The sequence below is a fragment of the Odocoileus virginianus genome, unplaced genomic scaffold, assembly GCF_023699985.2.
Source record: "Odocoileus virginianus isolate 20LAN1187 ecotype Illinois unplaced genomic scaffold, Ovbor_1.2 Unplaced_Contig_11, whole genome shotgun sequence".
NCBI classification, from domain to species: Eukaryota; Metazoa; Chordata; class Mammalia; order Artiodactyla; family Cervidae; genus Odocoileus; species Odocoileus virginianus.
Window position 1 is genome coordinate 1,812,562 of NW_027224328.1, and position 26,967 is coordinate 1,839,528.

Here is a 26,967-nt window from a genome sequence, read left to right on the forward strand (position 1 = left end):
GCATGCCCTGTCTTTATTTGAAGGTACTTGTCTTTTTCAGATTTCAGCTTAGCTGACTGTCCTATAACCTCAGAGCCCTGATAGGTTTAAGCAAAGTTATGAATTTGTGGATGATGCAGCTCTATTTAGTTGTAAAAGCGGGAGTGATCGACTTCCCACCCTGCCCTCAGAGTGTCACTGTTTCTTCCCTTCCAGGGGCTCTGTCCCAGGGACCCACCTTGCAGCCCTTACAGGTTAACGTGTTTGCTCAGTTGCAGTGGGATAAACTTCCGCCACTTGCCGTCAAGCTTGCCATCAAGACCTGAAGGAATTAACTAATACTGAAGCTTCAGGGTAGGTCCTGTAACTCTCCCTAAGACAATCATTTGATTCATTGCAGCACAGTTCCAGTGACAGATTTTGGCCCAACCCGCAGTTACAGACATGAGGATGAGGGCTGCTCGTTTCTGTGGTTCAGTGCTTAGGCAGCAGAATGTGGGAGAAGTGAGGCTTTCCCATGCGATAGTGCTGTGACCAAACCACCTAGAACTCAGCCCTTGAGCACACTAGCAAGGAAGTGCTAAATTCCTAGTCAGGCACCTAAAACCCACTTGCAGAATCAGAATCTCCTTCCTGGAATTTGACATGCAGACCTGCCTGAATACTGTGCATAACCCCATAATGTGAAAAAGGAGAGGAGAGCTAAGCAACTGCTATACTTTCTGTATCTGTGATACTGTTCCCTAATAAATGTTCTGTTGGGAATGCATTGCTTGACCATTAGCTTTTAAATATGTATGTGCTCGGTAAGTGTGTAATCGAAGAAGGGCCATCTCCCTGTTCTGACCACAAAACTGTGGCTTGTATCACATAAAACCTCCTAGCAAAAAATTATTATCCAAGTTGAACAGAATTTGTAAAACAACTGAGAAGGCAAACTCAAGGGACTTATAAGTCCCTTATATTCTACATGCCTGCTAGAAAACAAACAAACAAATAAAAACCTCTCTTTGTAGAAAAATATCATTCATAATCTTTACTGTTTTTATAAACATGTGCATGTGCTGAGTCGCTTCAGTTGTGTCAGACTCTTTGCTATCCTCTGCACTGTAACCCGCCAGGCGCCTCTGTCCATGGGATTCTGGAGTGGGTTGCTATGCCCTCCTCCAGGGGGTCTTCCCAGCCCAGGGATCAAACCCAGGTCTCTTGCGTACATGGCTGACATTTAATGAAAAATTGTGAAGCATCCTAAAAAAAAAAAAAAAAAACAGACTAAATGACAAAACTTTAATTGACAAGTCAAGTAATAAAAACTGACCTATAGATACTTCAGATACTGATGATATCAGATAGGAAATTTAAAATAAAAATGATCAGTGTGTTCAAGTAGAGAGAAAACAATAAAGAATTTCCACAGCATAGAAATAATTCAGGAGTCAAATGAAAACTCCAGAACCTAAATGAGTTAGAAATGAAATTAAAAACAATTTAATTAAGGATTAAGTGAGGGCAAAAGGGAATTCAAGAGATAAAAGTGTTTAGTCACTGGCATAAAAATTCCACTTTTAATGTTTGTACTTGTTTTTCTCTTTGGAACCTGTCTGTGGGTCTCTTTTTTGAAACTGAATATGTCACCATGACTGTGGTCTCTGTATTTTGGAATGAAGTTACCCTTCTCCAGAAAAGAGTCACATATTACTTCTCTCAGGATCCAGGACTTTACGAATTTTGACCCCTTAATCCATGAATAAAGGTTGAAATTTCTTGAAAACACAGATGATCACAACCTAAGCTGCAAGACTTTCAAAGGGCTTGTTTCCTTTTGGTTCAATCTTACAATGAAGGTAGAATTATTTGAGTCCCTATCTCATAGTATTTAGAAAAGGCAGAGGAACTAGATAAATGGATTTAGAAAAGGGAGAGGAACCAGAGTTCATATTGCCAACATCTGTTGGATCATCGAAAAAGCAAGAGAGTTCCAGGAAAAGCATCTATTTCTGCTTTATTGATTATGCCAAAGCCTTTGACTGTGTAGATCACAACAAACTATGGAAAATTCTTCAAGAGATGGGAATACCAGACCACCTTACCTGCCTCCTGAGAAATCTGTATGCAGGTCAAGAAGCAACAGTTAGAACTGGACATGGAAACAACAGACTGATTCCAAATTGGGAAAGGAGTATGTCAAGGCTGTATATTGTCACCCTGCTTATTTAACTTATATGCAGAGTACATCATGAGAAATGCCAGGCTGGATGAAGCACAAGTTGGAATCAAGATTGCTGGGAGAAATATCAGTAACCTCAGACATGCAGATGACACCACCCTTATGGCAGAAAGTGAAGAGGAACTGAAGAGCCTCTTGATGAAAGTGAAAGAGAGAGTGAAAAAGCTGACTTAAAACTCAACTTTCAAAAAACGAAGATCATGGCATCTGGTCCCATCACTTCATGGCAAATAGATGGGGAAACAATGCAAACAGTGACAAACTTTATTTTCTTTGGGCTCCAAAATCACTGCAAATGGTTACTGCAGCCCTGAAATTGAAAGACACTTGCTCCTTGGAAGAAAAGCTATGACCAACCTAGACAGCATTTTAAAAAGCAGAAACATTACTTTGCCAACAAAGGTCAGTCTAGTCAGAGCTATGGTTTTTCCAGTAGTCATGTATGGATGTGAGAGTTGGAGTATAAAAAAAGGCTGAGCACTGAAGAATTGATGCTTTGGAACTGTGGTGTTGGAGAAGACTCTTGAGTCCCTTGGACTGCAAGGAGATCCAACCAGTCAATCCTAAAGGAAATCAGACCTGAATATTCATTGGAAGGACTGATGCTGAAGCTGAAACTTCAATACTTTGGCCACCTGATGTGAAGAGCTGACTCATTGGAAAAGACCCTGATGTTGGGAAAGACTGAAGGCAGGAGGAGAAGGGGATGACAGAGGATGAGATGGCTTGATGGCATCACTGACTAGAGATGGACATGAGTTTGAGCAAGCTCCGGCAGTTGGTGATGGACAGGGTGGCCTGGCATACTGCAGTCCATGGGGTCGCAAAGAGAGAGACACAACTGAGAGACTGAACTGAACTGAGCTTATAGTGTGAAGATGACTTTGTTCTAACTTCCATTTCTCCAAGAACCGGGGTAGTGTTAGTCTCTCAGTCATGTCCGACTCTCTGGGACCCCATGGACTGTAGCCCACTAGGCTCCTCTGTCCATGGAATTCTCCAGGCAAGAATACTGGAATGGGTTGCCATTTCCTCCTCCAGGGGATCTTCCCAACCCAGGAATTGAACCTGGGTCTCCCAGGTTGCAGGCAGGCTCTTTACCGACTGAACCATCAAGGAAGAGCTCCAGGACTCAGCATCTGTCTAAATAAAAGTACAAATTTGTGTGAAAATGCAAACATCTCAGAAAAAATGGGCATAATGATAAAATGAGTTCTCTGAGCTCCTGTTTTCTCCTGTTCTGGCCTGATTACTTCTTAACTTTTTTTTTTTTCCTCATTTATTTTTATTAGTTGGAGGCTAATTACTTTACATCATTACAGTAGTTTTTGTCATAAATTGAAATGAATTAGCCATGGATTTACATGTATTCCCCATCCCAGTCCCCCCTCCCACCTCCCTCTCCACCCGATCCCTCTGGGTCTTCCCAGTGCACCAGGCCCGAGCACTTGTCTCATGCATCCAACCTGGGCTGGTGATCTGTTTCACCCTAGATAATATACATGTTTCAATGCTGTTCTCTTGAAACATCCTACCCACGCCTTCTCCCAGAGTCCACAAGTCTGTTCTATACATCTGAGTCTCTACTTCTTAACTTTAATGAATAAGGATATTTTAGTCTAGGGCATCCCTTGTACCTAAGTCGGTAAAGATTCTGCCTATAATGCAGGAGATCATGTTTCAATCCTTGGATCAGGATGATCCTCTTGAGAAAGAAATGGCAACCCACTCCAGTATTCTTGCCTGAGAATCCCATGAACAGAGGAGCCTGTCAAGCTATATAGTCCGTGGGATCACAAGAGTAGAACACAACTTAGTGACTAAATGACCACCACCAAGGATATTTTAACATAAAAGAGAGGATTAGTGCTAGATCACATATTACTTAAGTATCAGCTTTGTTGTCTTGAAAATCCTTCACAGATTTCCTGTTGATAAATATATGTAAGAATCTGGAGAAAAAGAATGATATTATCATAAAATGGAGCACACCTCAGATGTTTGTTTTAATTTATTATTTGAGCTTCGAAAGCTATCAGAAATTATTTTACATGATTCTCACAAGTGCAAATTTCAGAGATTATGATTCACCTAAACATCAGCCTCCCACTTACAGGATTCAGTTTTCATTTACCAGCATGTATTAACTCTGAGTAATCACATGAAGTACAAACTTTGCTGCTGTGTAAATAACAGATACTCATTATGGTCAATCTTGTCACTTTAAAAAAAATTTCTCCAGCGTTGGTCACTGAGAATATCTTATTTAGCTCAGATATAGATAGTAATGCATACCCTTCCTTTTTTCCCTTGTTTCCATGTTGTTGAGATACTGTCAGCAAAATAATTTAGTTTTTAAAGCACTTATACTCAGATAATGCTCTAGGTCATGCTAATTCTCTTAGGGGCTTGAGTGAACTTGTGAAAATTTGCTGTTTATCATTAAATGCAGCATCATTAATCCAGTCAAGGGGTCAAGGAATTATCTCGTCTTTTAAGATCTTTTATGTTTGATGGGCATTTGGACAGGCTATTGATAATGCAACCATAATGCAATAAAAAAACTCTCTAGTTGAGTTTTAGAAATCTGACATAAAGCATCTAGTTGAAAATACTCAAATATCCTGTCAGAAAGAGTGAATAACATGTTTATAGCATGACAGGAACTTTTACCACATTGTACAAATAATAATCCAAATACAGTTATGAAAGAAATCACTCACTGTGGGAATATTGACTCTACCATCATTTTAGAAAGTCTCAATATGCAGTCAGAGGAACTTGGTGAAGAAAGTTGATTGACAAAAATAGTTGCAACGAAGAAAATGATGCTGATGTTGTCTAAAGGAAGTGATGTCAGCAAAAAAAAAAAAAAAAAAACCTTCACAATTAAAGGAACTGTTGGCAATATTTCATGTCTTTGAGCACAGAAAGGATAAAACAATAAGTTATCCCAACTTAGTAAGGAGTGTAACAATTTCTTCAGTATAGAAAAGATGTTCCATCTGTGTAATAAGGTGTATTGCAAGAAGTTGTAGCCCTGTTCATACCACTCTTGATCAACAAAATAAACCACTTTAATTCTCAATGTTTCTAATATTTCAAATTAAATTTGGACCAGATAACATCAATTTTACTTTTAAAAACTTTTCCTGTATAATTATAATCAACTGAAGACAAGTTTTTAATGTTTTTACAAAAAGTTTTAAAGGTCACAAGCTCATCAAATTTACCCCATTTGTGTCTGAGATTGTTTTTGCATAGTTTCAGCTTACACAGTCATTTGTATATCCTAAACTATTATAAGTTCTTGCATTTACATAAGATTGAGAATTTGGTACATCTACTTTGTTCTCACAGGTACAATAACTACTAGAGTCACTAGATTTTCCAATTATTAAATTTCCATTGAATACCGCATGCTTCACTGTTTTGGCACTTGAAATACTTATGGAGGTACCAAACCTGGAACAAAAAGATAAATAAAAATGAGTCTTGTGCTTTACCTTGAAAAACAACTACCTCATAAACATAAACTCTGACTTCCAAAACTTATTATTTTCTTGTTAAGTCATTTTAGTTAAGAGAGAAGAAAGTGACAGTAGCTCTGGTGATTCTTTATACTATTGTTAGAATTCTCTAATGCCTTCAACTTTCTTGGACTCAAAACTGCCTCTGGTCTATCTATTACCATTTTTTATTTTTTATTATCATCTGTTGTTAGAATTTTTAAAATTATCTTTTATTGAAGTATAATTGCTCCACAGGGTTTCCCAGGTGGCGCCAGTGGTAAAGACCCTCTTGGCAATGCAGAAGATATAAGAGACGTGGGTTTGATCCCTGGGTCAGAAAGATCCCCTGGAGAAGGGAATGGCAACCCACACCAGTATTCTTGCCTGGAGAATTCCATGGACAGAGGAGTCTGGTGGGCCACAGTCCATAACATCGTAGAGTCGATACAACTGAAGAGACTTAGTATAGCATAATTGGTTTACAATGATGTGTTAATTTCTCTTGTATTTGGATACTGGGATTGATTATTCAATCCCAACACTATATATAAAATAGATAATTAATAAGAACCTTCTATATAGCCCTGGGAACTCTACTCAGTGCTCTGTGAAGAACTAAATGGGAAGGGAATCCAAAACAAGAGGGGATATATGTGTGTTACCAATTTTACCCAAAAGGTCATTGAGTAACCTTGGCTTTCCCAGGACACTATTGATTTATGCCTGGTACAATTAGTGTTAATTATCAGTAGTGCCTCATTTCACTCTCAAAATCATATGGTCAATAAGCCAATCATATGACCAATAAATCATATAGTTATCTGGATTATAGCTCACTTAAAATATTGTCATAATATTCCTTTAGTAAAGTATATAAGCTCATAAGCGCATATTATTTACTTTAACAATGTAAAGTGCTAGAAACAAAGAAGAATTTCTTGGCTCCAAGGAGATAATTTATTTTCTATTGCACTGGATAATATCCTTGACCCTGATTTGACTTTGTCCTTATACCTTGTCTCCATTCCTTAGTGTCCTAGGAAAGCATGAAGCAGTCCTGTGAAATAAGGGCAGGGAAGTATAGCAAAGCTTCTGAATTTCTTCCCCTAGTGCTCTCAATTTCAGTAATTTCTGTATAGAACAGATTTTTTTTTTTTTTTTTGCAAAAAAAGAATTGCCTAAGTTACAGGGAAAAGCTTCCAGGATGTCTTTCCTTCCCTTCATACATTTTTGACCATGTATGGACAGTGACTATCAGAGAAACATCAACAAAATTAGCACCCCAGATATTCCTTTATTATTGACAAAAAAAGGAAGAAACAGGTTAACTCACGAGTCAAATTGGAAATATCTGAAACATTCCTTGCTGTCTGATTTGTGTTGTTGGGAACAAAATTCACAATCGTCTGGAAGATATATGATGGACAACATCTAATGAACATCTGTGAACAAGGGAAACATCAATTACTTTGAATGGCTGGGAGCTAATTCAAGTGCAACAGAAACAAGTGCATGTCATCAAAATTCCATTCAACATTCACGTCACTGCTCCTTTGTTCATTGTCCCCTTACCCTCAGTGGGATTTGAAGACCTTCTCTATTCTTCTCAAGTGTCCTATTTAACACCATTACTACACTCTTAACAGTTAGCAGGTGATAGGAAATAGAACTGCCGTATGACCCAGCAATCCCACTTCTGGGCATACACACCAAGGAAACCAGATCTGAAAGAGACACATGCACCCCAATGTTCATCGCAGCACTGTTTATAATAGCCAGGACATGGAAGCAACCCAGATGCCCATCAGCAGACGAATGGATGAGGAAGCTGTGGTACATATACACCATGGAATATTACTCAGCCATTAAAAAGAATTCATTTGAATCAGTTCTAATGAGATGGATGAAACTGGAGCCCATTATACAGAGCGAAGTAAGCCAGAAAGATAAAGACCATTACAGTATACTAACACATATATATGGACTTTAGAAAGATGGTAATGATAACCCTATATGCAAAACAGAAAAAGAGACTCAGATGTATGGAACAGACTTGTGGACTCTGGGAGAAGGCGAGGGTGGGATGTTTCAGGAGAACAGCATTGAAACATGTATATTATCTAGGGTGAAACGGATAACCAGCTCAGGTTGGGTACATGAGACAAGTGCTCGGGCCTGGTGCACTGGGAAGACCCAGAGGGATCGGGTGGAGAGGGAGGTGGGAGGGGGGACTGGGATGGGGAGTACATGTAAATCCATGGCTAATTCATTTCAATGTATAACAAAAACTACTGTAATGATGTAAAGTAATTAGCCTCCAACTAATAAAAATTAAAAAAAAAAAAAAAAAAAAAAAAAAAACAAGTCATCAGGTAACCCACTATGTAGACATCTGCAGAGGTTCTAATTTTCTGTATTCACCATGGAATAGGTTCACATTCATTCAACACTCACCTTTCCCATGAGACCTCCCAATTTTTTCTTCCAACTTACCTGTCTTTATGTACTCTTTTTTCTCTCTCTTTAAGTTATGAAAGTATGATAACACATTTACATGAGACTTGGAAAATATAGAACAAAGTTACATATAGTTCCACTATGTGTGTGCATGTGTGTGCACTCAATTGTGTTGGACCCTTTACAAGCTCATGGACTGCAACCTGCCAGGCTCTTCTGTCTGTGGGATTTCCCAGACAAGAATACTGGAGTGGGTTGCCACTTCCTCCTTCAGGGGATCTTCCCCACCCAAGGAGAGAACCCATGTCTCTTGCATCTGCTGCGTTGGCAGGCAGATTCTTTACCAACTGAGCTACCAGGGAAGACCTTAGTTCTACTATATATTACAATTATTACTTTTTTTAAAAAAAATGTACATTACCATATGTAAAACAGATATCCAGTGTCAAGTTTGATGCATGAAGCAGGGCATTCAAAGCCAGTGTTCTGGGACAACCCAGAGGGATAGGGTGGGGAGGGAGGTGGGAGCGGGGTTCAAGATGAGGGGGACACGGGTATACCTGTGGCTGATTCACATTGATGTATGGCAAAAAACATCAAAATATTGTTAAGTAATTATTCTCCAACTAAAATAAATTAATTAAAAAAATCCTGAAAATTTTTGGAAATTAAAAAAATACAATTATTTTTTAAGTAGATAAATTAAGATTTTTAGTTGGAGTTTCAATATCAAACTCTCAAAAATTAATAGAATGAATATACAGAAAAGTAGAAGGATATAGTAGACCTGAAAAGCACCATGAACCAATTCAACATAATTAAGATTTATACAATTTTCACACAACAGTAGTCCTATCCCACTCCTTTAATTTTTCCCTCCTCACTGGGCCCTTTGCTGAGCTAAGTCATAATGTCTTTAAAACTTTTCCTGGCATCATGAATTTTCTCTTGAGATATAAAAGGTATTTTATCTTGCATTAACCTCTAAGATTCTTAAGAGAAAATCTGGAGTTTAAGCTTTGTTTTCATGCTTCTTCCTCATTCAGATTTCAAGTGGTCTCTAACTATCCTCTTTGAGGTCTGACACATACTACAACATGGATAAGCCTTGAGGACATTATGCTGAGTGAAATAGGCCAGTCACAGAAAAACACAAATATTATATGATTCATTTAAATGTAAAATTAAATGCAAAATTCTTTTACTGACTATTACCCTAGTCAAAGTCACAGAAATAAAGAGTGGAATCAGGCTTGGCAGGAGGCAAAGGAAGGAGAAGCTGAGGAGTTGTTTAGTGAGTACAGTGTTTCAGTTTTGCAACATGAAAAGAGTTCCAGAGATTGGTGGCACAGCATTGGGAATGCACTGTACACTTAAAATCGGTTAAGCCAGGAGATTTGCTGTTTATTGCTGTTTAGTTGCTAAGTTGTGTCCAATTCTTTGTGGCTCCATGGACTGTAGTGCTCCAGGAGCCTCTGTCCACAGGATGTCCCAGGAAAGAATACTGGAGTGGGTTACCATTTCTTCTCCAAATGTTATGCACATTTTACCACAATTAAAAATTTTTTAATTGAATGAGAGGGGTATAACCAAGGTAGCCCTAATAGTGAAAGTCTCTGGAAGCCCAAAACTTTGAAACTTCCTTCTTTGAGGAAGAACCAGCTCAGAAGAATGATCTCTGACAAGAAGTAAGTAGCCGTCAGATAAGGTAATTTCTGAAAAGACCTTAAAATCACTCAGTAAGGAAGCCATTAATGGCACACATCTATTCTTCTTTTCTTCCAATTTGAAAGCTATACTTTTCATTTTTCATAAATGCAACATCATAATTGCAGTTAGATAATCATTTGCATAATTTTTGATTTATTATTTCAATCCACCTTAGTTTATAAGCTTTATTACACGTATCACTCATATTATCAGCATTCAGCCCACATTGCAGACCTTAGTAAACACTTAAGAAGTACTTGTGTGAAATGCTATCAATATTTCACCCAAATTACCTATTACATGAAAAATACTCTTGTCAAAGTCATCTTTAAATTGTCAACTAATTATTTTTAGACATACTTCAGTCTTTGGAGATAAGCAGACTAGGATTTGAGCTTACCTTCTGCTTCTTATTGCTCATGTGACCTTAAGAAATTTGTTTATCCTCTATAAATTTCGGTTTTTGAATCTTAAATTTAGGAATAATATATAGAGCCTGTTTGGAGGTCAAGTAAAACATCAGCTAGAAGGCATGATGCCGTGAGAACTAACAAAGAAAGAGTTTCAAGAATAATACAGTTAACAGAGAAAAACCTCAAAAAGGTTAAATAATGCATTAAAAGTAGTGACCAAAACTATTTACTATATGCCTATAATGAGCAACATACTGGAAACCTGAGTTGGATTAATCAGGTTCAAAAGAGATAAAATAATAATCCAGGTAGTAAAACCAGAAAGGGCAAAGGTCACTGAGACATTTAACCACATTCAGGTTAATGCTGAGGACAAAATCTTTTGGATTTATGCTTGCTGTGTATTATAAGAAAATGAACAAGTAGATTGTTCTGGGCAGTGGGAGTTTGGGCATTCTACAGTTGGGAGTTTGGTATTTTTGCTACAGTCAAATATTAAGAAAAACAATAACAGCAAAATAATCATGAGTATATCTTGATCTGATTTTTCTGTATTTTAACTTAAGTAAGATCAAGTAGGGTTGTAATATGTGAGGATAAAATAGATAATTTACATGATCATACCAAGTGGTTTATAGTCCGGAGGATGACTTTTTATCAGTGGACAACAATTCTAAGGAGGAAAAGAATCCTGTAATTTAATCTGCATCAATGAGTATTTAAAATATACCTCACAATTGGAAATAAATAATTGCCCTCTCCTTCCTGACTCTATATAAAAAACAAAACAAAACAAACAACAACAAAAAAAAAAACAGAAATCATGGGGAACAAGAAATAACAAAGAAATAGACTTCCATAGCTTACCATATGAACCAGCAACTCTAATCACTGTCGATCCTTGCTTTCTGAACCCGTGATATAGGAATTTTCCAATGTCTCCACTCAGATGGAGAAAGCAAAAGTGAAGAGCATGAAAGCCCTTTATCAGGAACAGCCAAGGATTAATGTTTTTACCCAAATTCTCCTTACCTGTACTTTAATAATACCAAGAAATAGCTGCAGACACACCACAAATCATAGCACAAACCTTAGTTCTATTCTTATTTTCTCCATCATCCGTATTCATCAGGAAGGAGTGATTCTTCTCACAGTTGCTGTTGCACTTATTGCAAATTATTTTGATGGAAAAGTTATAGCAGTTACTTTCATGCTGTATCCATATCTCTGGACATAAGTGAAGTCCTGGGTCTGAACGAGGAAGGTCTATAAAGATAGGATGCATACATACATATGCATGACAGGTATGCACAGATATAGTACAAATTAGCATATACATCAGAACATTCTAAACATTTGCATTATACATTGAAATGATTAACAAGAGTTATATTTTGAAAGAAATGATTGCTTAAAATATGAGAGAAGGAAAAGAACACAGCCTGAGATGAAACAAGACTTGGATCTGGAACAATCTGAAGATTGAAGAAAAATCATAGCTATAGAGGGAAAAAACAATGAAGGGATTATTCAAAGCACTCAGAGAAAACTTCAAAATGTTTTATTTGCTGCAAAAAATAAAAATAACAAAGCAAGACCTTAGTTCATATCTATTCTGCTATTTACCACTTCAATGTTTTCAGTGATATTTCTATAAGACTCTTCTCTAAATGATTCAAATAGATTTCAGGTTGAAATACAATTTCTTCCCATTATTTACAGGAATCCTCATGGCACTCCAGTTTTATCTCTTAGTCCACTTAGTTTCCTGTCATCCATTTGTGTTGAAAATCTTGAATTTTTCTTGAGAATGCCTTGCTATCTCATTACTTTTATAAAAACATGCATCCAATCCCTGCATTAAATATTGTACCCCATTCAGTCTGAGAACCCCATGAACAGTAGGAAAAGGCAAAATGATAGGATACTGAAAGAGGAACTCCCCAGGTCAGTAGGTGCCCAATATGCTACTGGAGATCAGTGGAAAATAACTCCAGAAAGAATGAAGGGATGGAGCCAAAGCAAAAACAATACCCAGTTGTGGATGTGACTGGTGATAGAAGCAAGGTCTGATGCTGTAAAGAGCAATATTGCATAGGAACCTGGAATGTTAGGCCCATGAATCAAGGCAAATTGGAAGTGGTCAAACAGGAGATAGCAAGAGTGAATGTCGACATTCTAGGAATCAGCGAACTAAAATGGACTGGAATGGGTGAATTTAACTCAGATGACCATTATATCTACTACTGTGGGCAGAAATCCCTTAGAAGAAATGGAGTAGCCATCATGGTCAACAAAAGAGTCCAAAATGCAGTACTTGGATGCAATCTCAAAAATGACAGAATGATCTCTGTTCGTTTCCAAGGCAAACCATTCAATATCACGGTAATCCAAGCCTATGCCCCAACCAGTAACGCTGAAGAAGCTGAAGTTGAATGGTTCTATGAAGACCTACAAGACCTTTTAGAACTAACACCAAAAAAGATGTCCTTTTCATTATACAGGACTGGAATGCAAAAGTAGGAAGTCAAGAAACACCTGGAGTAACAGGCAAATTTGGCCTTGGAGTACAGAATGAAGCAGGGCAAAGACTAATAGAGTTCTGCCAAGAGAACGCACTGGTCATAGCAAACACCCTCTTCCAACAACACAAGAGAAGACTCTACACATGGACATCACCAGATGGTCAACACCGAAATCAGATTGATTATATTCTTTGCAGCAAAGATGGAGAAGCTCTATATGGTCAGCAAAAACAAGACCAGGAGCTGACTGTGGCTCAGATAATGAGCTCCTTAATGCCAAAGACTGAAATTGAAGAAAATAGGGAAAACCACTAGGCCAGCCAGGTATGAGCTAAATCAAATCCCTTATGACTATACAGTGGAAGTGAGAAATAGATTTAAGGGACTAGATCTGATAGACAGAGTGCCTGATGAACAATGGACCGAGGTTCCTGACATTTTACAGAAGACAGGGATCAAGACCATCCCCATGGAAAAGAAATGCAAGAAACCAAAATGGTTGTCTGAGGAGGCCTTACAAATAGCTGTGAAAAGAAGAGAAATGAAAAGCAAAGGAGAAAAGGAAAGATATAAGCATCTGAATGCAGAGTTCCAAAGAATAGCAAGGAGAGATAAGAAAGCCTTCCTCAGTGATCAATTAAAAAGAAACAGAGGAAAATAACAGAATGGGAAAGACTAGAGATCTCTTCAAGAAAATTAGAGATATCAAAGAAACATTTCGTTCAAAGATGGGCTCAATAAAGGACAGAAATGGTATGGACCTAACAGAAACAGAAGATATTAAGAAGAGGAGGCAAGAATACACAGAAGAACTGTACAAAAAAGATCTTCATGACCCAGATAATCACGGTGGTATGATCACTCACCTAGAGCCAGACATCCTGGAATGTGAAGTCAGTGGGCCTTAGAAAACATCACTACGAACAAAGCTAGTGGAGGTGATGGAATTCCAGTTGAGCTATTTCAAATCCTGAAAGATGATGCTATGAAAGTGCTGCACTCAATATGTCAGCAAATTTGGAAAACTCAGCAGTGGCCACAGGACTGGGAAAGGTCAGTTTTCATTCCAATCTCAAAGAAAGGCAATGCCAAAGAATGCTCAAACTACTGCACGATTGCACTCATCTCACACGCTAGTAAAGTAATGCTCAAAATTCTCCAAGCCAGGGTTCAGCAATACGTGAACCGTGAACTTCCAGATGTTCACACTGGTTTTAGAAAAGGCAGAGGAACCAGAGACCAAATTGCCAACATCTGCTGGATCATCAAAAAAGCAAGAGAGTTCCAGAAAAACATCTATTTCTGCTTTATTGACTATGCCAAAGCCTTTGACTATGTGGATCACAATAAACTGTGGAAAATTCTTCAAGAGATGGGAATACCAGATCACCTGACCTGCCTCTTGAGAAACCTGTATGCAGGTCAGGAAGCAACAATTAGAACTGGTCATGGAAAAAACAGACTGGTTCCAAATAGGAAAAAAAGTACGTCAAGGCTGTATATTGTCACCCTGCTTATTTAACTAATATGCAGAGTACATCATGACAAACGCTGGGCTGGAAAAAGCACAATCTGAAATCAAGAGTGCTGGGAGAAATATCAATAACCTCAGATATGCAGATGACATGAACTTTATGGCAGAAAGTGAAGAGGAAATAAAAAGCCTCCTGATGAATGTGAAAGAGGAGAGTGAAAAAGTTGGCTTAAAGCTCAACATTCAGAAAACTAAGATCATGGCATCTGGTTCTATAACTTCATGGCAAATAGATGGGGAAACAGTGGAAACAGTGAGAGACTTTATTTTTCAGGGCTCCAAAATCACTGCAGATGGTGATTGCAGCCATGAAATTAAAAGATGCTTACTTCTTGAAAGGAAAATTATGACAACCTAGATAGCATATTAAAAAGCAGAGACATTACTTTGCCAACAAAGGTCCGTCTAGTCAAGGCTATGGTTTTTCCAGTGGTCATGTATGGATGTGAGAGTTGGACTATAAAGAAAGCTGAGCACCGAAGAATTGATGCTTTTGAACTGTGGTGTTGGAGAAGACACTTGAGAGTCCCTTGGACTGCAAGGAGATCCAACCAGTCCATCCTAAAGGAGATCAGTCCTGGGTGTTCATTGGAAGGACTGATGCTGAAGCTGAAACTCCAATACTTTGGCCACCTCATGCGAAGACTTGACTCATTGGGAAAGACCCTGATGCTGGGAGGGATTGGGGGCAGGAGGAGAAGGGCGCGACCAAGGATGAGATGGCTGGATGGCATTACTTACTCAATGGACATGAGTTTGAGTAAACTCCGGGAATTTGTGATGGACAGGGAGGCCTGGCGTGCTGCAATTCATGGGGTCAAAAAGAGTTGGACATGACTGAGCGACTGAACTGATTCAGTCTGAACCATTTCTTCCAACTATATGGTTTCTTGCCCTATGTGTTCGTGTTTATGACCACTTGTTACACTGAATTATAATTTTTCTGTTTACTTGTCTGCTTCTCCTGTCTCACTCAAGATGAGAAATTGTTGGAACTGTTATACCAAAAAAATTTATATTGTCTAGGTTTCCCAGGTGCTTGACATATGGTGCACAGTGCATCTTTTTGATGAAAGAATATAAGAAGTTAAGAGAAGAAGGAAGAAAATCAGTGACATTTATACAATTTTCAGGAGAAGAAAGGATATAGTTCATCTCTAAAAATATTGAATGAGCTATCTGGCAAGGCCTTGGTTTCTACTATCATTGTTGACACCATACTTTATATCCAACTTAATTTGAGCAGGAAAGTTGCCTGTTCATCACTCCCCCCTGGTCTTCCACCCTTAAAATATATGTATAAATACAGCTGACTCACTTTGTTGTACAGCAGAAACTAAAAAACATTGTAAAGCAATTATATTACAATAAAAATTGTAAGTAATATAGTAGAGGGCCAAAAAAAAAGTATTCAGATAGAGTTCTCACTTCTAGAGAGATCTAATGGAAAAACTATCTTCTTTATTTTTTATCTTCTTTAAAATAACAATAGAGGCAGTCCACACTAGCCATCACTTCCTTTCCTGAGTATCAACAGAGAAGCAAAAATCCTAGGGTATATAGGAGCACCAGCACATGAAAGGAGAAGGCAATGGCAACCCACTCCAGTACTCTTGCCTGGAAAATTCCATGGACGGAGGAGCCTGGTGGGCTGCAGTCCATGGAGTTGCTAGGAGTCGGACACGACTGAGCGCCTTTGCTTTCACTTTTCACTTTCATGCATTGGAGAAGGAAATGGCAACCCACTCCAGTGTTCTTGCCTGGAGAATCCCAGGGACTGGGGAGCCTGGTGGGCTGCCGTCTATGGGGTCGCACAGAGTCGGACACGACTGAAGAGACTTAGCAGCAGCAGCAGCAGCAGCACATAGAAGAGAATTCTCATGATTAAAGAAAAAGAAAAAACTGCCTTCCTCCTCAAAATGACTTCTAAAAAATAGACTGATATTTTAAAATGTATCTCTAATCAATTTACTCAGATGTCTCCAAAAGATTATATATATATATATATATATATATATATATAAGGTAAGAATAGGATGCTACAAAAATAAAACTCTTAAGAATCATTTAAAAATATGATAGCCAAAAAATTATCAATAGATTAAAAAGTAAAATTTAAGAAATCTTCCAGAATCTACTGTTAAAACAAACAGAAAATACAAAGGAAAGATGACAATCTGTAAATCTGAACATCTGAACAAGAGAAGTCATGGAAAGAACAGGAAATGAAGTGAAGTAAAACTAAACTATAAGGAATAGCACATACATTCCCTAAATTTGAAAGCCCTAAACGTTCAGATTGAGAAGACTGCAGCATGCCAGGCTCCCTTGTCCTTCACTGTCTCCTGGAGTTTGTTCAAATTCATGTCCACTGAGTTGGTGATTTTATCTAACCACCTTGTCCTCTGTAGCCCTTTCCTCCTTTTGCCACCAATCTTTCCCAGCAGAAGAATCTTTTTCAATGAGTCAGCTCTTCGCATCAGGTTGTCAAAGTATTGGCGCATCAGCTTTAGTTCTTCTGAAACACTCATACCCAAGAAAAATCCAAAATGTCAGGACCCCAGCAGCTAAAGTTGGGTCATTTTTATAAAATGAAAATTATACTGGGGACAGACTTATTAACAACATTGTTTTCCAGAGACAATGAAGTATCTCCCTCAATATTTTCTAAGAAGTGAATTTTTAGCCACGAAATTTGTAGCTAGCCAAGTTAAAGACTTATTTCAGACATATGAGAATACAGAATATTTATCTTCCATATACCCAGCTAAACACCATCACAGCTAAACTCCATTAAAATGTTTAAAGGTCAGTGCTAAAGAAAGAAAGAAGGGATTTAAGAAAACCTAGTCTAAGGAGAGAGAAGACATTCATTTGAAAAAAAAAAATAAACATATAAAGAAACTAAGTACAGAAAGATGAAAATTTTTATTTAATAGAAGAATCTATACATGTTTACCATATTTGTATGGTTTTTCTTTAATGTTGTAAATATTTCAGGACTTTGAATACAATGAAAAAGAAGAGAGAAAATTGGGGAAAACTATGTTACTGATAACTCTGAAACAGAAAGATCTTTCACTTTTATTTTCCTTCTGTTTTAACTCTTCAAAGTACTTGTAAGTAAAGTTATTCAACACTTCAGTGTTATTCTAACATATTAAAATGATGTGCTCACCTGAGACCTTTGTAGGCATATCTGTAGGTAATGCGGTTGTTCCCACGTGTTCTGTTACATTCAGTTGTACATCGTAAACTGTCTTGCTGTTAAAAATGAGCTTGTAGTAATCTATAATTCATATCAGGAGATTAATAACTTTCACATAGAACCTTCCAATAAATTATACTACTAATACAGCAGTTATTTAAAAATTTAATAGAAAGCACACTTTAAAATGATAGCTACATAAGAGTATCAACTTTACATACTTTTAAGATTAACATTTATTTGAAATAATAATGTTTGATGTTACTCAAGAGAGTACTAGTTCTTATATAAGGAAATGTCAAAATAAGTTTAAAAATACAGAACAAAAAGTGTCTCTGTGATGCAGAGATTTCAAAATAAAAGACTATAATTCAATAGTTAGTTTTTAAAAATGCAAACCACACTTTTGAGACCAGGAGTCACCAGAATACATTGGTGAGGCTACGTGTTGTAACTTTGAGTTTCTTGGACAGAAATAACCATATTTTATGGATATAGAATTAGTAAACACTAGCCTCAGAATTTAAAAAAAATAAGAATTCCAGAAAATGGAAATCATGTATCTAAGATTATCAGAAGATTCAAAAAACATAACACCTCCATTTTGTGGATTATTAAACAAAACCCACCTTTTCTACAAGACTGATATTAGTTTACTTGCCAGCCCTTAATCCTAATAGAATCTTTAAGTTTTATGAGATTAAATGAGAAACAATCACAAAGAATGGACACAACAAAACAATTATTGCCGTAATCATCCTCTATTTCCTCAGAATGCCTTTGTACCCACTCTTGTAGGAGGGAAGCGAAAGGGAATAAGAGTTTCCCAATGTCATCCAGGCTTGAGAAGAGATACTTCAAAAATGTTATGAAAATGAAGAATTTATTTCTAATATATGGACTCCACATGAGGACTCTCAGGGTATAAATTAGTTATGTTTTTGTTGCATTAATTTTATAACTTTTAGAAACACAGGCTTTACATTACTCTCTTCAGCATTGGTGGCACTGAAGGAATCTGATATTAAAATAGCCCAAAAAGAATGACTAGTGTTACATGGTCATACAGAAATGAAACCTGTTTTCCTCTGTTTATCTGGAAGTTTTATACGGATATGTCTCAGGATTTGGCTTCATTTGCAATATGCCTAAGAAGAGTAAGGGACAGCCTCAGAGAAAAGTGAACACCTACACATTAAGCCCAGGGCTCCCAGTCCAGCCAGCACCACCAGGTTCAGCAACAGTGAAACAGAAGCAATAGGGCACCACACCTTTGATGGGGCACTGTGTCCTGTGAGGAGAATGAGAAGAAGTCAAGCGTTTTATGTTACTTCCTCTTTCCTTAATTCCCTCCAACTCCTGCTTCTCTATACATAGTGGTATCGGACCTCTATTCTAATGTTTAATTTTAAAAATTGCTTGCAAAGTCAATGAGACCTCATTTATATTCAGCCAACATAAAGACACCTGTACATTCACACCTGACACTAAAAACACAGAATTTTATATAAATGTGATCATATGACATATTCTGGATATTTTATGAACACTCTCTCTTATATTTTAGCTGTAGTTTTTCCTCACTAACTTCTTAGTCTTTTTCTCATCGATCTACCATCCTATCTCCAGGTAATTAATGTTAACCACCTGCTGGGTGATCTTCTTTATGTTTTCCAGGCTAGTTTTTTGTTTGCTTTTATTTTTAATTTTTTGAAATTTTAATTGGAATATAGTTGCTTTACATGTTGTGATGGTTTCTGCTATACAACAATGTGAATCAGTCATGAGTATACATATATCCTCTCCCTCTTAAACTTCCCTTCCAACCCCTCCCCCCGCCTCTAGTTCATCACAGAGTTCTGAGCTGAGTCCAGGATAGTTTTGAAATATGTTACTTAATATAATTGCTAATTCTTTCTCTGATGATTGATTTTTTTTCAAGTGATCTATTTAATATGTTAGTAGAAAAATCCACTCTCCAGCCCAAACTTTTATAATGCTTTCATTCCCTCACTGCTTCTCTCCCTAACTCTAGGTTATACTGTGAGAGTTTATTAAAAATTATTCTAGACTCTGATAAACTTTTTCTTACAGTATATCTGTTTCATTGAAAGATTGTTTAGCACTTTTATTATTGCAGTTTTCATAGTCATGCCATTATCAGCTATTGCTTTTTTGCACACCTCTAAATGTCCCCTTAAACTCTAATTATGGGACTGAAAATTTTCTTGAGTATTCCTCAAATGGAGTATATGATGATTTTTTAATTTTGCTAAAATGGATAAAATTGTATCTTTTCTGATTTTGGGATAAATGATTTACAGATATTTTCTTCCCATATCTACTCAATACTAAATAGTAACTAGTTATTTTAATTACTTCCTTGTTTATATCTATTCTTTTTATTATTTATGGAATCTTATTATTTACATTTTAGATTACTTGGCTTTATTATCCAAGTCCATCATGACTTTCATGTCTCTTTATTTTTTCTGTATGATCTTCTAGGACCTGCAACTGGGCCTTAATGAGCATTCATTCTTTCTTTGAAAGTCATGTTTTTTCAAATTGAAAAATTTTAGTGCCATAATTTAATATCATAAATTAGTTTGATTATCTTTCTCTTGTAGGGATTCTGTTTTACTTGGAGCTGCTTGTTGGGCTTTTACTTTCCTCATCCGGGTTCTGGGTTCCATAAAATTAGTAACTTTTATTTGTTTTCCCTTGGCTTTACTGACTTTTAAGATTTGATACCAAGCTTTTGAGTACTTTGTGTGTGTGAAGTCGCTCAGTCGTGTCCGACTCTTTGCGACCCCACGGACTGTAGCCTACCAGGCTCCTCCATCCATGGGATTTTCCAGGCAAGAATACTGGAGTGGGGTGCCATTTCCTTCTCCAGAGGATCTTCCCCACCCAGGGATCGAACCCGGGTCTCCCACATGGTAGGCAGATGCTTTACCATCTGAGCCACCAGGGAAGTCACTTTGAGAGGCATCAAATCTATGTGTGATGGGATGCACAGGTGTTTCTTTCACTAAGTGCCAGTGGAATGCCAGAAAAAAGTTCTTCATTTTATATCCCATATAAGAAGAAACCTGGTTCACTGTCTTCTCAGATGCAAAGTCTGAGGCTTTCTATGATTTAGGATTATAGAGGACCTTTTCTGCATTCTTATTTAGTTTCCACACTAACCCTCAGAGGCCCAAGAGATAAGCAAGTCCTTCCAGGACCACATAAGAAAGTTGGCACCATCTTTTTTCTACGGAGCCTAATAAATCTTAAGAGACTGGATCCTTCCTAGGCACTAGAGAGACCTGAATCTAAGCCTTTTATTTGTGAATCTTCAGGCTCTTGATGAGGGCAGTGGTACACAAATCTTTTCTTCATTGGCACCCCATAAGAGTTTGGAGTACATACCATCAACCCGCTGCCTGGTTGCTAGTCCCAACAGTAGCTCCTTACATGGGCTTAGGTATTTGCCAGTAGGAAATGGGGAAAAAAAGGCAGAATGAAACTGCATTTTAGCTGATTGAAGTGCTAATTAAAATCAGTCTGAAATGAATAGTTATAGATGCATCATCCCTTTACCTTGATTTTTCTAAAACTCCAATAAAATATAGAAAGTAGTTAAAGAAGGCATATAGATTCATAATAACAAAGAAAGGAGACCACAGAAATGGCCTTTGGGAAGGTAGGTAACAGATACAAAAGTTATTACTAACTTCATAGGCACTTAGAAACTGAAGCAAAGTCAGTAGTGAGGAAACAAAAGTGAGCTGACTCTCGCGTAAGAACCCTAAGGGCTCCTGGTATTTTATCTTTCCAAGTGGAGGTGTGGGTGAGTCTGAAAACTGAAAAAATGCCCGAAAGTTGATGTAAGATATAGGTATTCCCTCCTACATAGTTTTCTCTCCACTTTGTACAAGAGTTACTTTCTCTTACCCATTATAACAGAAGAATGCCCAGGGCAGAGTACTGGAAGATTCCTTCAACCCAGAATAGTCAACTGGCTCAAGAAGGGGAAAAATTCAAATATCAAAAATTGGGTTTCTCAGTGAATTGCTCCAGTTCATGAATGCTACTTCAGTTCATCACTTCATGGCAAATAAATGGGAAAACAATGGAAACAGTGACAGACTTTATTTCTTGGGCTCCAAAATCACTGCAGATGGTGACTGCAGCCATGAAATTAAAAGATGCTTGCTCCTTGGAAGAAAAGCTATGACCACCTAGACAGCATATTAAAAAGCAGAGACATTACTTTGCCGACAAAGGTCCATCTAGTCAAAGCTATGTTTTTTCCAGTAGTCATATATGGATGTGAGAGTTGGACTATAAAGAAAGCTGAGCACCAAAGATTTGATGCTTTTGAACTGTGGTGTTGGAGAAGACTCTTGCTGCAAAGGAGATCCAACAAGTCAATCCTAAGGAAATCAGTCCTGAATATTCATTGGAAGAACTGATGATGAAACTCTAATACTTTGGCCACCTGATGTGAAGAACTGACTCACTGGAAAAGACCCTGATGCTGGGGAAAATTGAAGGCAGGAGGAGAAGGGGATGACAGAGGATGAGATGGTTGGATGGTATCACTGACTCAATGGGCATGAGTTTGAGCAAGCTCCAGGAGTTGGTGGTGGACAGGCAAGTATGGCATGCTGAAGTCCATGGGGTCACAAAGAGTCACACATGACTGAGCAACTGAACTGAATTGACTGATGAATGCTACCATTTAGCAAGTCCATCTCACCTATACAAGCTCTCATTAAATCAGTTTAGTACCACACACTTAAGTGAGTATAGACAACCAAGGATCATTTGATATTTGAAGAAAGCAGCCAATATAACGCTAAAGAAACAGAAAACACAGACAACAAGAATTTAGGGGAAGCAGAAATAATGCAATGAGAACAGTTCAAAAACTCTGTAAATAAACAGACTCTCTTATATGACTGTGTTAGTCATTCAGTCACGTCCGACTCTTTGCGATCCCATGGACTCGCCAGGCTCCTCTGTCCATGGAATTCTCCAGGCAAGAATACAGGAGTGGGTTGCCATTTCCTTCTCCAGGGGATCTTCCTGACCTAGGGATCAAACCCAAGTCTCCCTGCATTGCAGGCAGATTCTTTACCATTTGAGCCACCAGGGAAGACCTTATAAGGCATGGAGGTATATAAATGTAGAAAACAATTTTGTCAGTTTCTTATACAGTAAACACAAGCCATTCAACCCAGGCTTCTACTCTTAGTTATTTTCCTTCAAAAATTTCTAAAAATAGCTCTCTACAAAGACTTGTATATCTATCAGCTTTATTCATACTAGCTCCAAACTGGAAGCAACTGAAATATTCATCTACAGGTAAATGAGCTAACATGGTATGGTGTAGTCACACACTGGAATATTGTTCAGCCATGGAAAGAAATTCACTGCCAATGCATAGAACACAGATGAATCCCAAAACCATGTTTATTGAAAGAGCTAGTCATAGAAGAAGTCACAGTCAATCATCGCATATTATTTGAAACTATTTATATAAAAACTCTTCCCTGGTGACTCAGATGGTAAAGAATTTGCATGCAATGTGGGAGACCAGGTTCAATCCCTAGGGTTGGGAAGATCTCCTGGAGAAAGAAATGGCAATCCACTCCAGTATTCCTGCCTAGAGAATCCCATGGATAGAGGAACCTGGCAGGCTAGGGTCCGTGGAGTCGCAGAGTCAGACACAACTGAGCAACTACACTGCTACTACTACATAAAACCTCTAGACTTAACAGAATAGTCTAGAATGACAGAAAGTAAAGCATTCTGATTAGCTGGGGCTAAAACTAAGATTGGTGGTGAGGATAAGATGGAGGCACACAAGTTGTCTTCTTGTGGTGACAGAAATATTATAAATCTTAATTTTGGTTGGTTGTATGGGTATATAGTTTTAAGTCCAGTCAACCAAATGCTTAAGTGGGCATATTATTTTGTATCTAAATTATAACTTTGACTTGAAAGTACAATTTTTAAAACCATCAGAGAAGTAAGATACAATTTTGCATCCACATATAAGAATAGGATGCCATAGAAAGAGCCTTTAGAAAACAATAGCATAAGTTCATTGAAAATAAAATAATACCAGAAACATTTTTAATGGAAAAAGATAATTTAAGAAAATCATCCATGAAATATAATAAAGGATAAAATGATGAAAAATGGGAGGGAAAAAGCCAATGAAGTTTAATATTATAAAAGTTGGAAAGATTCAGAAAAGTACATGAATACTCTGGGGGGATGGATGGAGAAAGTAATTAAAAAGAGCTGATTCTCCATAATTAAAAGTCATGAGTTTATCACCTTTGGTTTGTGTTCCTTCTTTTCTCAAAAAATTTTTGTCTTTTATTTTATTTTTTTTGTTAAAGCATAGTTGATTTACAATGCTGTGTTAGTTTCTGGTTATATATGTGTGTATATATATAAATATATATACACATGTATATATGCATGTATATAGATATTAAGATTCTTTTCCATTGTAAGTTATTACAAGATATTGAGTAGAATTCCCTGTGCCATACAGTGGTTCTTGTTGGTTATCTATTTAATATATAGTAGTGTATATATGTCAATCTTAAGTTCCAAATTTATTCTTTCCTCCCTTTCCCCTTTGGTAGCCATAAGTTTGTTTTCTATGTCTGTGAGTCTGTTTCTGTTTTGTAACTAAGTTCTCTTTGTATCATTTTTCAGATTCCACGTACAGGTAATATATGGTATATGTCTTTGTCTGACTTACTTCACTTAGTATGATAATCTCTAGGTCCATCCATTTTGCTGCAAATGGCATTATTTCATTCTTTTTATGGCTTAGTAGTATTCCATTATCTATATATCTATATCTATATCTATATCTATATATATACCCATACCATATTTTCTTTATTTATTTATCTTTCAGTGGACATTTAGGTTGCTAATACATCTTGACTATTGTAAATATTGCTGTGAACATTGGGGTTACATGTATCTTTTTGAATTATGATTTTCTCCAGATATATGTTCAGAAGTTGGATTGCTGGATCATATGGTAGCCCTGTTTTTACTTTTTAAGGAACTGCCATACCATTTTCCATCATGGCTGCATCAATTTACATTCCCTCCCACAATTAGTAGAGTTCCCTTTCTTCCACAACCTCTGCAGAAAATATATTTTATTATCAAAGGAAATCTTTATTTTTTTCTGCCGCAACATCTCCCACTAGGTCCTTCTTACTTTTCTCCTTGCTCCAGTAGGTCTCACCTCTCACAGTTCTGCTCTCAGTCGCCTCAGCTGTGCCCATGACGCTCCCTGCTCCAGTTTCAGCTTCACCGCCCAGCTCCAAGTCAGGAGTTTCATGGCTATCTTTTTCAGGAAAGATAAACAGTGGCAATGTTTTTTTAAAAATCATTCTTTTCTCTATAATCTTTTTTGCCTTCTAATTATCCAGGTACTCCTGTGTTCCTGACTTGATTCTGATTCTGATGATAGATTTTTCCAAAAGACAAACATGATGTGACCTTTTATAAAAATAAAATTGAAACAGTTTCTGTTCAGTTCAGTCACTCAGTCATGTCCAACTCTTTGTGACCCCATGAACTGCAGCATGCCAGGCTTCCCTGTCCATCACCAACTCCCAGAGCTTACTCAAACTCATGTCCATTGAGTCAGTGATGCCATCCAACCATCTCATCCTCTGTTTACTCAGATGTATAGAAAAGGATAAAATTGTTACATAAGGAAATACACATTAGAAAGTACATAGCAGAACATAAGGGCTTCCCAGGTGGTACTAATGGTAAAATACCCACCTGCCAATGCAGGAGACATAAGAGAAGTGGGTTCGATCCCTGGGTTGGGAAGATGCCTTGAAGGAGGGCATGTCAACCCTCTCCAGTTCTCTTGCCTGGAAAATTCCACGAACAGAGGAGCCTGGCACGCTACACAGTTCATAGGGTCGCAAAGAGTCAGACACAACTGAAGCGACTTAACAGCAGAACATAAATTGCATCTCCAATTTTATAGATACCTTGAGTCAGTGGCCTATGGTGTTAGTTGTTTGATGATGTAGTATTTTTCCCAAATACATGCAGTTCTTTCATCAGATGTTATAGAGACAGAGAAAATGACTCTTTGGAGGGAAGCTAGTACCTAAAACGTGGTCCACTAACCTGATGCCTCTAATCAGAGATTTGTTCACATAGAGGGTTTTTACTTCATTATTTAAATATAAAATATCTCATAGCAATAAAGAATTTTCAGTGAATATGACTTTCATGTTTCAAAAAAATATCTTCCTACTGCTTCATTGTTATTAACTGTCTGAGAATTAAATTGCTGGATAAAGAAGACTGCAATTCTATTATGCCGAGATAAGGAGCCTTCAGTCTTATTCCTTCTCAGAAAGAAATAAATGTTTAATGTATAATCACTGACTGGGTGTCCCATGATCCTATGAAACTCATAGCATATACCTATTTCTTATCTTCTAGCAAATAAATAAAAATACTGGATAGCTATGTTCACACTATTGCTGTCTTTTTCTTCCTCTAATAGCTGTATGTAAAATCATCCTAAAATGTCTAAAAAATATAAGAAATGTTATTTTGGTAGCAACAACAATCTGAATTTCCAGAGGTTTAGACCACAGTTTTTTCTCACATACTATGATGAACTTTGTTGTTGTCATTGTTTATTCATTAAACCAAGTCTGACTCTTATGTGACCCCATGGACTATAGCCCAGCAGGCTCCTCTGTCCTTGGGATTTCCCAGAGAAGAACAGTGGAGTGGATTTCCATTTCTTTCTCCAGGGGATCTTTCCAATGCAGAGATCAAACCCATGTCTCCTGAGTCTCCTGCATTGGCAGACTGATTCTCTACCATTGAGCCATCAGGAAGCCCCAGTGATGGTCTTTCAAACTAAATAAGATAGACATAACTAGGCTCTGGCATAGTGACTGATCTATGGACTAGTTCTCTAGAATTTAAATCCCAGAAGGGATTTGAATTGAAGACAGGAGAACCCAGCAGTATAGCTGAATAACCTCTTCTCTGGTCTTTTTGATCCTCGAGGAGAATCTTACCTGTTCTCTTGAGACTGTGGCTTTCCTGGGATTCCTTTGTCTTAGGATTTGAAAATTTGAGAGTTGCATAGGTCACTTCTTCAGACATTACTGAACAAAGCACAGTTCAGTCACCCAGTGTGCTGTGTGTATCACCTTAAACTCACAGAAGCCACTCTTAGATGGCCTGTGTATGCAGGGACTGAGTTGACTGATCTATCTTTGTAAAGACCAAGCAAAAGAAGTGGTGTCAGAAAACAGAACTGTTCCACTGAGAATTTCATAACTGCACTATTCCCACCTCTGTCCATCCCTCTTATCT

General features: G+C 37.5%; 1 protein-coding gene and 1 long non-coding RNA gene across 2 annotated transcripts; both read right to left on the reverse strand.

The window, feature by feature from the left end:
• Positions 1–4,204: 4,204 nt before the first annotated feature.
• LOC139033954 (uncharacterized) lies at positions 4,205–7,206 on the reverse strand. The gene is made up of 2 exons (XR_011486428.1): positions 7,052–7,206; positions 4,205–5,671 (listed from the first exon to the last, which is right to left on the reverse strand). It is a non-coding gene; the product is annotated as an uncharacterized lncRNA (long non-coding RNA).
• Positions 7,207–11,337: 4,131 nt separating this feature from the next.
• On the reverse strand, positions 11,338–26,851 carry LOC139033953 (C-type lectin domain family 12 member B-like). Its single transcript, XM_070464018.1, has 5 exons — positions 26,667–26,851; positions 24,845–24,946; positions 18,758–18,856; positions 17,536–17,646; positions 11,338–11,564 (listed from the first exon to the last, which is right to left on the reverse strand). Exons 1-5 carry the CDS (start codon positions 26,752–26,754, stop codon positions 11,338–11,340), a joined length of 627 nt encoding a protein of 208 aa, XP_070320119.1. The 5' UTR covers positions 26,755–26,851.
• Positions 26,852–26,967: the final 116 nt, after the last annotated feature.

Bases quoted from the DNA above. Each gene is read 5' to 3' on its own strand.
- LOC139033953 (XM_070464018.1), bottom strand. From the start codon at position 26,754: ATGTCTGAAGAAGTGACCTATGCAACTCTCAAATTTTCAAATCCTAAG. The intron at 17,647-18,757 runs GTAGGTGTTCAC...TATGAATTATAG, and splicing joins GGGAGCCCTGGGCTTAATGT to ATTACTACAAGCTCATTTTT. The intron at 11,565-17,535 runs GTGAGCACATCA...CTATCTTTATAG, and splicing joins TATGCCTACAAAGGTCTCAG to ACCTTCCTCGTTCAGACCCA.